This window comes from Cyprinus carpio, chromosome B24, assembly GCF_018340385.1.
Source record: "Cyprinus carpio isolate SPL01 chromosome B24, ASM1834038v1, whole genome shotgun sequence".
In the NCBI taxonomy this organism is placed as follows: domain Eukaryota; kingdom Metazoa; phylum Chordata; class Actinopteri; order Cypriniformes; family Cyprinidae; genus Cyprinus; species Cyprinus carpio.
The window spans coordinates 9,065,259-9,078,531 of NC_056620.1; the positions used below are offsets into that span (position 1 = coordinate 9,065,259).

Genomic DNA, 13,273 nt, shown 5'->3' on the forward strand with positions numbered 1-13,273 from the left:
ACTTGGCAATAAAGTTCTTTCTGATTTCTGATTTTGTAAAAAAACATCAAGGAACAATGCTAGTTTTAGTTAGTCAGGCAGGTCAGTGTTGGAGAGTAACTCTAATGCTAGCCAAATTTTTGCAAACTTCAGTTACTTGATAAAATCAAGCCCTACACTAATTTTTCACTCAGAAATATGTCACTTTTCAAATGGGCTGTGAATGCCATTTCATGTTCATGAAATTGTGTAAGGGGAAAGATGTGTGTTCTGACCTGTGGTCCAACAGGGTACGTGGGGTGAGCCATATGACCATGTTCTGTGGGACTGCTGCTGGCATCAGACTGAACTGAACCAACTCGACCACCTGAGAGAGAGAGAGAGAGAGAGAGAGAGAGACAGAGAGCAAAAGATAGATTTATTTGTCCATTCTTAGAGAATAAAAAATCCTTTTCAATAAATTCTTCCATTTCCCCTTCCCATAACCACATACACAAACACTCAGAGACAGTATCATGCTGTGATGGCAGTGAGCCCTCAGTAGGGTGCTCTGTAACTGCTGTAGTAAAACGTTTTCCCAATCTGCACACCATATATTTCCTGCTAAGCACACATCATCACTGTTACATGCACGTCACAGCATCTCCTTAATTCAGCAACTCAAACCACACATCAGTATACATGCCAGAGCTCTCCGCTGATCTGTCAACATACACACATTACACACACACAAATATACACAGAGCTGAGATGAGATACTGCGCTTCAACACAAATACTACACACATCCCCTTCACACACAGTATACACTGAACTTGAAGAGTCATGTATAAAAAGGAAACCTTATTTCTATGGTATAAGAGTGTGTGAGAGTGAATGCTGAGAAAACGTATAAAGAGTCGTAACGAATGCTGTCACCTTTTAAAACATGTCAAACTTGCTGGAAATAGTCCCTGTTCCTTTCTAAACTTAAAAGATCAATAAAATTAATTGAAAAACACTTTAATTTGACCTTGTAAAGCAAGCAGACTGATTTTATTTAGAAAGGATGCATTAAAATGATAAAAGTGACCGTAAAGATTTTTACATTGTTGTAAAAGAGTTTTATTGAAAAATAAAGTTCTTTTCAACTTTATATTCATCAAATAATCATGAATATATATATATATATATATATATATATATTATATATATATATATATATATATATATATATATATATATATATATATATATATATATATATATATTATATACTACCAGTCCAAAGTTTTTGAACAGTAAAATTTGTAATGTTTTTAAAGAATTCTGTTCTACTCACCAAGTCTGCATTTATTTGATCCAAAATATAGCAAAAGCAGTAATATTGTGAAATATTTTCATGAAAGCATTTGTGTTTTCATGTGGACAGAGATTTTTTGAAAGAATCATATCAACTTGTGGAAAATGGGCATCCGATGACCCCTTTAAGAGTTTATTGTGTAATTAGTTTTGAGAATGGCACACTTTACGTGCTCTCAACTATCAGTTCATCGCTGTCAAATTATATCACTTTACTTTTTTTAAAGATACAGTATTTCATCTTTTTATTTATTTATTTACATACAATAGCTCATAAAAATGTAGCTAGTTGATCCTCTTTAAGCGATGTTGGAAGTTCATCACTTGAATACAGCATCATTCAAGTCCGTTATTGTGTATAATTAACTCATACAGCTCATTCCATTAATAGCTATTTAACCAGTCAGAAAAGGATCAGGCAAGGTCTCAGCTTGTTAATGCTGCTTTGAAAAGCAAGTCTACTATAGCTAGTCATTTGTTTTTGTGGTGTACTGCCTTTGGTTCATGGTCACAAACAGATTCTACTCAAATCCAACCTATTGCTTTTTCCACTCATATACAGTACTTTTCCCCCCTTTCTTTCCTTCTATCAACAACTGCATTACGAAAAACTCGATAGATTAAAACATACTTGCAGTAACTTGTGTCATTACTACATTTTTAACAGTTACTGAGTCTGTTCCACATTGTTTCCACACAGTTCTTGTATATTTAAAAACTAGGAACAGGAAGGCAGTGATGGCGAAAGAAAAACAAAGCAAATGATTTTAAATGGTTCTTCACACTGACAGAGGCTTCTCTGAGAATCACCATGGTAACATATCCTCATTATTCCAGAGATCACTGGAGGGTAAAGACCTGTCTCCCTGGCCCTAATCTTCCACACACACACTGATCAATCCTAATAAAAGAGTTTGTAATCAAGCTCCCCAGCACACTTATGAAGAACATCTGCTGATGGCCGCTCACCTGAGGAACGCCTAAACCCACTGTTGTTTGGTTGGCGGTCAGCCGTTCTGATGTGTGTTCTTAAACACCACAAGCTTATGATTAGTTAGCTCTGGTTTCCTCTGAATGCCTGCACAAACATAAATCTTGCCCGAGAGGAAAATTGAGCCAGAGAAGTAAAGCCAATAAGAAATGTCATAACTCAAAAATGAAATAATTTAGTTTGGACAGTTTCTGAGACAGTAACAGTGTTCTTGTGTTGGATAATGAGTGAGAGTGAGAGTTATGACTTTAGCTGCATAAATAAATAATCATTAAAATAAAATTAAGGACATTACATTATATTAAAATATCTAAAAATCTTAAAATAAATTTAAAATAAAGTATTTATTTAAAATAAAATGTGTTTAATTCAATTCATTTTTAATAAAAAAAATACATGCATCTGCTTTATAATATCTTTATTGTTCATATTTGATTTCATGCTATGCTTTCATACTAATTTATGCATACATTGTCTTAAAAAAATATGGTGTAAAAAGTCTGTACTCTGTAAAATAACTGTACTCTATTTTAATATATTTTAAAATATAATTTACTTCTGTGCTGACAAAGCTGAATTTTCAACAGCCATTATTTCAATCTTCAGTGTCACATGATCCTTCAGAAATCATTCTAATATGCTGAATTGGTGCTCAATAAACATGTATTAATATTATTATTATTATTATATATGTTGAAAACAGGCATTTCAAATGGATTTTTTAACATTATAAATGTACTTACTTTGTAAATGTCACCACAATTTAATGCTTCCTTGCTAAATTAAATGTTTTAATTTATATATATACAGTATATACATTTAATGCATTTTAATGTCAGATTTATACAACAATCATACTTGGATTTGGAGTTACTGCATTGTCTGATCATAATGAGCATCAAATCAGAGATTTGACACAAACAAAGTTTTGTATGATCACCAGTGTTTTTGTAATTGTGGGATGATCATATATTATCACAGGGCTCTTTTGTCCCCTTTTGATGTTCCAGATGAGCGACGGCACTAATGATGCTGCGACGACGCGTTCATCTCAAACTTTGGCAAATGACAAACATCAGAGGAAAATCTCCCGTGTCAGACTCCATTATCATATGTTCACGAGCTCAATATCAAAAATGAAAAACAAAGCCGATCCCACGTCTAATCAAAGGAGTCGCTGTGCTGTATAATTGATGAGGAGCATCACATTGACAGAGCACATGACAATATCATATATAAATAATGCTTCCGTTACGCATTGATGCTTCTGGTGTAACTTGGCGAGTTGTGAATAATATATCACGTCTATAAGTAAAGCAGCAAAGCGTGGCCTATCGAACCAGCGTCTTTCATTGGATGAGTGGGGGACGCTTGATCCCTTTGCAAATAATAGTAAAGTTAACACATTTTAGTTGAATGGGTGGCGAAAAAGGTGGATCAATAATGAATAAATGTACAGGCCCCTCATCTCAAGGGGGTTTCACAGTGTTTTTTTTCCCTCCATGCAAGAAAATTAAAAAGCCGAAGGAGGAGTGACGGAGTGTCTGGGGATTATCAACAGCGATTCACTCCTATTACCCAATCCCATTGTTCTTATGACCTGTTTATTAAAACAGATAGCGCTTTAAGTGGATTACCCTTCGAACGCTGAAGACATTGTATGTCTAAAGTACTGATGCACACTCAACCCAAGGAGAATTTTTCCTGGGATGCATTGCTTTCTTCAACCAAGCTAAAGGCCATGTACTAGCAGCCGAACTGCTAGTACTAGTTACTCCTTGGGTTTAAAAGCCTGAGGGTGTTTCGATAAACTCCCAGACAACGAGTCCAAAAGAATACGTATGCACGCTTCTCAAGGTTGACAGACTTGCAGTGCACAGAATCCCAAAGAAACCACTTATCAAACCACCGAGGTCCATTATGGATACTCAGCCTCGCTCACTAATTTATAGAGGTATTATAATTGAGCATATTATGAAACATTGGTCCGTCCTCCCGCTGAGCAGGCAACAGGCGCTAACAGGTCGTGTTTCTCTGCGCTCTAAGCATCAGACAGTGTCTTATTCGTAATCTCCTCAGTGTGGCCCTATCTATAGCAGGTTAAACACAACACAGCAGAGACCCAGTCGGATAGCAAGAGGGAGAGAACCTCACCTACTGAGTCTGGATGTGCCCGCTCTGATAAAGTGGCTAAGACACCAAGAGGTCAGAGTTCTACTCCTTTTTTTTATTTCTTGTAAAATTCCTCAACATAGGGGTGAGACAAAGAGCTTTGAAAGGTCTTATGAGATGTTATGTGCAGCTTGATATTGTTTCAAAGGCTGGCATGTTTTATAAAGGAAGGATGATTAGGAGTGTTGTAACTCTTAAAGGTAACCCGTAAGACCATCGTTCATCTTCGGAACACAAATTAAGATATTTTTGATGGAATCTGAGAGCTGTCTGACCCTGCATAGACAGCAACGCAACTGAAATGTTCCCATGTCCAGAAACGTAGCAAGGAGATCTGTCAATGATCCATGTGACATCAGTGGTTCATCCGCAATTGTACGAAGCTATGAGAATATTTTTTGTGTGCAAACAGAACTAAGCCTGCAAGACCATTAAGAATTTCTGCAGTTTTAATGTATAGACTGCAAACATTAAAAGATCAAATTTAAAAAATTAGAAATTGTAACATTGTGACACTTTCAAAGTCGCAAGTATGGGAAACAAAGTCGCAAATTCTCAAGTCTGACGACATTTTCCTTTTCTCCATATCAAAATTTCAGTTGGCTTGTACAACAATTTAACTTTAATACATAATTAATTAAAATACTGGTATCCAGAATGCAGTGTACACAATGAATTTGAAGTTGTGCTGTTCATAAATGGCTCTTGAGACAGTATTCTCACATGAAAAGAAGTTGGACCAAGAAACAGTATTTGATATATCACACCTTATTATGACAATTTGGTAAAAGGGTCTGCTAAATAAATACACATAAATGTAATATTAATGTAAATGGACTTTCGTATAAAACATAAGAAGCCCATTAATGATTTAAATTAAAAAAAAAAAACAGCAACATTTATTTGAATTTATCTGCATCTATTTGATCACAAATACAGTTTAAAGCAGTTATATTGCTGAATATTATTACAATTTAAAATAATTGTTTTATATTGTAACACATTTTAAATGGCAAAAGCTGGCAAAGCCGATTTTTTTTCTTTTTTTGCAGTCATTACTTCAGTCTTCAGTGTCACATGATCCTTCAGAAATCATGCTAATATGCTGAATTACTGCTCAAGAAACATTACTTATTGTTATCAATGTTGAAAACATGCATTAAATTAAAGTATGCACATGCAAAATTCTTTGATAGTTCAGTGTCATACGATACTTCAGAATTATTATCTCCTTCGTATTTCTTGTTGAAAACAGTTGTGCTGCTTAATATTTTTTGTGGAAACAGTGTTATTTTTTTCAGGATTCGTTGATGAATAGAAAGTTTAAAAGAATAGCTTTTATTTGAAATGGAATTTTTTTTTATTAACATCTTTACTGTCAAAAATTCTTACTGACACCAAACTTTTAAACGGTAGCATAAATATAAAAGTTATTATAAACATAGCATACAAACAAATGAATCAATTAAACCTTCAGTTCCATTGATGACTTGAGTGGTAAATATGTATTCAGCACGATGGGTCTGCCAGGCCCTGAACTGCCATTAATTGATCTCATGTATGTTGCATTTCAATGCCAATTGCCCCCCTCCACCAAGCGCCTGCAAAATTACCCAGACCAATGTTTTTGTTGTCATCTCGTTTAGTGCCGAATTGCTCGCAGATGGCAACACTAAATGGACATGGCTGAATTAAACAGTCATTGTCAAAGGCTCAGTTAGAGGTTGGCATTCGCCCCCGCAGACATTTATAATCAATTTTTCCTTCCATAAAAGAGCGGCTTTAACACTTTCAAAAGGAAATACATTATGTCATAACTTCAGTGATGGTGAGAAATGCTCTTTCAGGCTATTCAGAATCGACAGACCCCCAAACCTGATCTTAAACAACCCCCGCACGTGTGTGTCCGCTTTGTGGGCTTTCATCTATTTATCATCCCATTCACTATCATGCAGTTCATCCAATTTGAATTACAAAGAACACGGTAAGTGTGCCATTTGCTTTTGTGCCATCTAAAAGCCACGATGAACTGAAACGGCCGGGCCATAAATGTGCTGAGTTATAACAAAATAGAGTGCATGATATTATCTGCATCATCTGTTGATCTAACCAATCCAACTGAAAGACATGTTTAGTGGTGTATTGATCTTTCCCATTCTGATCTAAAATATGACTTAGATTGAAGCCACTGTACATATAAATCATTAAGCCTGATGCAGTGACCTCTTTGAAACACATTTAACTGTATTGGCACAGAGCGTATGATTTGATTCATAATTTTGCTTAGGGCACATAACACACTTTTTATTTTTAAGCACTGCTGATGTATTGTTGACAACAGGATCAATCAAAGTTAAAGACCATGGAAGACAGTAGATTGCATTGGTGCTACAGAGAGTTTAAAGTTTAAAGCCCTGGCCGCATGACTGACAGGTCACGTTTAAAACAACCCTAAATCCTGTCAATAATCAACCAATTGTGTTCAAATTGTTGGGTTATTGATTTTGTTAATGTGGCAGTTGAAAGCAGGGAAACAGACATAGGCGATGTTTGGAAAGGAATACTAGCCTAATGCTTATATTATAAGGAAATAAATTTAAATCACGTAAATAAGTATTATGTAATGAGAAATATTTCAAACAGGAGCCTGCATGGTTTGAACTTACTAAGTGAGTGGAATCCATGCACAGTATATATAAAAATGAAGGATGCACAAAATCGGTTCTACTGTAAAGACTTATATTATGTAGTTGTATTGGCCAATACATCGTATTTAATTGCATATGCTCAGATCCCCTATTTTTATTTTGAAATTACATTTACCATAACATTCACTTAAAGTTAAACTTTAAAAACAAATTAATTTAATTTATATAAAAAAATGAACAGTTAAATATAATCTCATAATGAATATCAATTTCTCATACTGTGTACATTTTAACACTGCAAAAACTTAATTCACTTGTCTCTGAAATAATTTATTTCGGTGTTTTATTTTTCATTTCTTTAGACAAAATTATATAAAATTTCATTATCAGTCATTTATTGGTTATCGGCCACTTCATGACAATAATTATTAGCTTATTTGTATTGGCCATAACTGTAATTTCCAACCATTCCTTTAAACACACACACACACACACACACACGGAGGGTCAACTCAAGTGGAATGAATTTGGGATACATCATAGTACACTAATATTACATGTATTATTTACTGCAAAAATAGCACAATTAGGTAAATAGACACATTGAGTGTGATGATGCAATTGACAGCTGACATTCGAAGATATAAAGAGATAAATATAAAAGCACTGATGTTGTCTTCCATTTGCAGGGAAATCCAAATGTGTTTCTATAAGATATAAACTGATCCGGTGTCGATAACTAGCACATATAAGAAGGTTCATGTAAAGCCCCATAAATCTGTACGACATGTCAAAGTACACAGCTTCTTATTTTAAACCTCCCATGTGAACAAAGACTTTAAAAGACGCTAAAATCTTAATGAAACGGGAAGGTGCTCTTTCACCAAAAGCTCAATAAAAGCAAGCTTTGGATTCCCAGCAGCAGAGAAGTTAGTTCAGAACTGTTTTTTTTTATATATAAAATAAAATATAAAATATACAAACATTGGGATGGATCAATGTAGCTGAGAACGCTAGAGGGGGAGAAACCAAGGTGAAGACAAAAAGTAGAGAAAAGAAGAAAACAGAATTAAAGCAGGGGGCAGAGGAAAGGGCATTTATATGTTATTAAAAGAGTGATAGAAACTCACAGAACCCATCTGTGAGAAAGGACGGATAAAAAAGGCAAAGGAAAGGCCTGAAAAAAAGAAGGACAGGGTGTTGATTTTGCGTGATCTGAACATTAACACACAAACGGCCACATCTGTTGAAGAAGCCTTTCCTCTCTCTCATCCTCAGGCAATGTCAACTCGATTACCGCAGGGTTGAAAGAGACAAAGATCCATCCACATGACTCCTCATCCTTTTAGGCCCATCTGCAAAGCCAGGATCTGAGGCCAACCCTGCCTGGAGAAAATCAAACCCTTTTAGAGCGAAGACAGAAAAATGCCAGGGTCACCATGCTTTTCACTGACGCCGAGCTCTTCCTAAATTACCTTAAGCATATTTGTGGCAAATAGGATTCCACCTCCTGACCTCCAACATTGTTTGTCTTCGGCAAAAGGTCTCTCCTTATTTCGCCATTTTTGTGAGGCATCTTTCTGAGTGCATCCCGTTCTCTTTTTCTATATATGTTCTGTACGGCGATTTAACAAGCTCTCTCTGACTTTTTGTGAATAAGGATATTAACAGCTATTTGCTCACAATCAGGGCAAGAAAATGAGGGACATATTTTTCATTATGTTTAACTTGCCAGAATAAAATCATTCACACTGTAAAGCTGTAAAAGTCTTTGTACATGGAGGTAAAAGCTTATTCGTCTTGTAATTTCGAGTGTAGTCTGTATTCTTACAGCATGTTTGTCTTTTTCTATAGTGCAAAAGTCACAGCTTGTGCACTAGCAAAGCATCTTGTTTGTTTTTTTAAAATAAAAATGTAGTCAAAATATTCTACTTCTCATTACAGTCCGAATCTATTTTTTCCTCTTAAAAATGCGGAATTTTGCTTGCCACCTCAAAATGTCTTCATCCCCATGCTTAGGTCAGTGCAAATATTATTTTTCCATGTTTGTCGTTTCTTGCACATGCAAACGTGTCATTTCTGTCAGTGTTTATAACGTGTGTAGAAATGCAAGTGGGGGTTTAGAGGAGCCTGTGGGGTGACAGCAAGAGCTCTGTGGATGGTGTTAGCAACACGCCAGATGCCCACATGTCACGGCCAGCACATCGCCCACTGACCCTAAGGCCGTACAGCCACACTTGTGTGTCCATCCCTCCCCTTAACGCAGACGTCCCTCACTGCACACACATTGATGTACAAATACGGCAGACTAAAATAATCTGCCTTCTACAGTATGTATGTGTACACTACCTTAAAAGTTTTTAAGGTTTACAATAGATTTACAATAAAGATGTGAGCAAATAAATATTTCTATTCATCATAGAATCCTGAAAAACATCCATCACTTATTCCAAAAAATATTAAGCAGCATTGTTTTGAACATCAATAATAATAAGAAATGTTTCTTTTAAAAATCAAATCAGCATGTTATGATTTCTGAAAGTAATGGCTGCTGAAAATGCAGTTTTGCCATCACAGGAATAAATTACTTAAAAAATAAAATAAAAATAAAATTCAAATAGAAAACGGTTTTAAATTGCAGTAATATTTCATAATTTTAAAACCTTAATAACCCAAACTTTCAAACCGTTGTGTACCATTGACGTTTAAATCATTAATTCACCTAAAAATGGGTAATTTACTCAACCTCATGTCATTGCAATTTTATTTATTATTTTGTTTTTTTTGAAGAACACTTGCAAACATTTACCACTGACTTTCACTGTATGGACAACAAACACTGGCATTTCTCAAAATATCTTTTGTCTTCTACGGACAAAAGAAATTACGACATGAGGGTGAGTAAATAACAATGGAATTTTAATTTTTTTGTGAACCGTCTCTTAAAGTCACTATACCTTGAAAATCTTGCTCACGATTTACTGGAAAAGAGCAGCATAAACCCCTTCTAAACATCACCTTTTGTGTCCTACAGAAGAAAGTAAGTCACACAGGTTTCGAAAGACATAAAAGTGAGTAGTTTTCCTTTCTGGTTGAACTAATCCTGTAAAATACACAAGAGAGTGAGGCAGTGTATTTCTTTATCTAAATAGAACATCTAAATAAATGTTCACTTTCAATAAGATTATTAAAAAAAAACAATATCGTAAACCTTTTACAATCTCACACTTCCTCCCCTCACGTTTATTTTGGAGTCTCTCATCTCGTTCCTCATCTCTTCATAAGCAGTCATCTCATTCTCTCCCAGGTCACTCGGCAGCATCAATAGACATCATCATAAACACAAGCAATCGGAGCGCGATACGCAAGGTCATCCTCCAACCTGTCTTCACACAAAATGAAGGTTGTGGGGAAAGTCTGGAGCTTTGAAGCTCTAGAACTCCATTCCATTAGAAGAGCGACACCCTGAGCTTTAAATATAACAGGAAGGATGCCTTGAAAAAAAAATCACATTATAACTTGCCAGACGCAAACACTCGCATTCCTCTACCCCCTTATATACACACAATCTCTCCTGCTTCTCATCTCCTCAATCTTTGGTTTCAAAGGGATGGTATAAGGCAGAAGGACAGGGGGTTATGCATTAGTACTGGTCAGTGCTCAAAGAGACTCCATCATAAATAATAAAGGGTCTGTGAAGGACATCCAGACTCTAGTTACTGGATATGCACTGCGCCTCGCATCGCACCAGACAAACACAAGATTGTCATTTTTCATCCAGCGATGACCACCCTCTCTACCCGTATGATTAGTTGACGGCTTCAATTATCCCACGCGATGGAAGCAACATGCAGAGTGACGTGGAGAATTTGTGTCGCGAATGTTTGTGAGCGAACATTGATCCATTTCTCAGTGAAGAACAGGTCTTGTTCTAGTGTTTGTAAATACTGCATTCTTTTTACATTCAGAATAATTAAGAAAATGGTATTATAAATTATTTTCCTGATCGTTTTAGTCAAGAAGCAATGGGAAATGTTAGAGCACAAACACTATTTTGATGAAATATGAATTTACACAACCATTTAAAAGTTTGGGCTCAGTAGGTTTTTTTTAATATTTTTTCTTTACTCATTTTATTATCAAAGAACTCATTTTATTATCAAAGAATGCTGGAAAAAAAACTATTCCACTGTAAAATTAAATAAATAAATAAATTAACAAAAAGAAAAAAAAAAGAAAAGAAAAATCAAAATTCAGAATAAAGTAGCTTTACCACAAGATGAAATAAATAATGCAACAGACATTCATTAAACAACAGAAGTAACATAAATCCCAAAAATACATAACTGATAACAAAAGAAGAAACATGATTATTTATTCAAAATACTTCCAAATGTGGAGTGTTCTGGGTATATCAGTTTACAGTTTTTGAATATGAATTATACATTGATTTGCTTTTTTTTTTTACTTCAAAAAACTGTGCAATTAGCAGCATATTTCCATAAAATTATATAAAAAATTTCTATAAAATTATATTCCCCATAGGATTTTTACAATATTTTACAGTTAAAAGTACACTCTTTTTATTTACCACAAAAAATATTGAGCAGCACAACATTCAACACTGATAATAAGAAGAAATTATTCTTCAGCACAAGATCAGCATATTAAAACAATTTCAGAAGGATCATGTGACACTGAAGACTGGAGTAATGATGCTGAAAACTCTTTTAACATCACAGAAATAAATTCCATTTTAAAATGTATTTGTAAACAGTTAAAACAAATTGTAATAATATTGACATTTAACCAATTTTACAATATTTTTTATGAAACAGATGCAGCCTTGGGAAGCATAAGTGACTTTTTTCCAAAACATTAAAAACCTTACAGACCCCAAACTTTTGAATGGTAGTGTACAAGCTGGTCTTAGTAAAGTTCAGTACTGGATTTGGTACCAGTGTATACTGTATATACATGTATACTTGTGGAACAATCTAAAATATGTTCAATAACAGCCTTCTGTCCTATTGAGCAGAAAATGCCTTCCACCATCCATTACAAACTTGAGATGGAAGTGCCAATTAATTTCCCCTGTCCTCACTGACCCTACCAGCAGCATGTTTCTAAAACAAAAGCGGACCCTGGATCGCTCCTGCCCAACCCCTGCAACCCCCCACCCCTCCCCTACTTGAATAGCATCTTATCTGTAGCCGCTGGCGGTACAGACGCATTAGCGAGTGGATTACACATGCTTGGTAGGCATGCATTAGGGAGATGGGGGCAGATCCCAGCTCAAAGCAGCCAACTAAAGGCCTGAGCCTGCCCTATAATGAGATCTAACTCCTGAGGAGAGGCACTCGGGGCTAGTGCGCTCTATTTAAGGAGGGCCAGCCTCATTTAAAAGACTGTGTCTGTGTCACTTTATTACTTAACCTGAGTGAGGCACATCAAGGCCCTTTTGCATTAGCACCAAACCCCCTCCTCCCTATTTTCAGCTAAGCTGATTACACAAACATAAAGTGTTTGTGTGTGTGTGTGTGTGTGTGTGTGTGTGTGTGTGTGTGTGTGTGTGTGTGTGTGTGTGTGTGTGTTTTATTTGGGGGGCTTAGAGGGAGCAAAAGAAGCTAATGTGGATGTGCTTGCGCATATACGTGCACAAACGAGGCCAAAAAAAAGACCAGAACAAGCAACTAATGTGTTTTGCTTGTGGCTAGCCATTAAAACACTACTGTCTTCTGGAGAGCTGCTTTATAGCTGAATCAAATTTGTTTCGTAATTGATGAATTTTGCAACTTCGATATTGTTATTGAACTGAACTGAATCAACCCTGAACTGACTTGAGCTAAATAATGACACTATTGCCTTCTGCAGAGCTGCTTACAGCTGAATTGAGCTCATTTCATAATTGAATAGCTTTACACAGTTATTGAACTAAATTGAATTAACACTGAACTAACTAAGTTTGCATCTTTGATTTTCACTAATTATTTCTTAATTTCACTAAGTATTTCAATAAGTTTTATATAAGGCTCAACAGAAATAAAGGTGACAACCTTAAAACACGCTAATTTATGGCACAGGGTTGACTTTTATATGCTCCGCATTACTTTGAATGACAATTGGTTGTCAAAACACATCTT

General features: G+C 35.5%; 1 protein-coding gene across 3 annotated transcripts in view; it reads right to left on the reverse strand.

Annotated features, from left to right (window-relative positions):
- pou6f2 (POU class 6 homeobox 2) overlaps positions 1 to 13,273 on the reverse strand; it is a 102,971-nt gene that overhangs the window by 75,483 nt on the left and 14,215 nt on the right. For all 3 annotated transcript variants that reach the window (XM_042752018.1, XM_042752019.1, XM_042752017.1), the window contains exon 3: positions 255 to 346. In XM_042752018.1, coding sequence (XP_042607952.1) covers positions 255 to 346 — 92 coding nt within the window. The remainder of the gene's footprint in view (positions 1 to 254; positions 347 to 13,273) is intronic.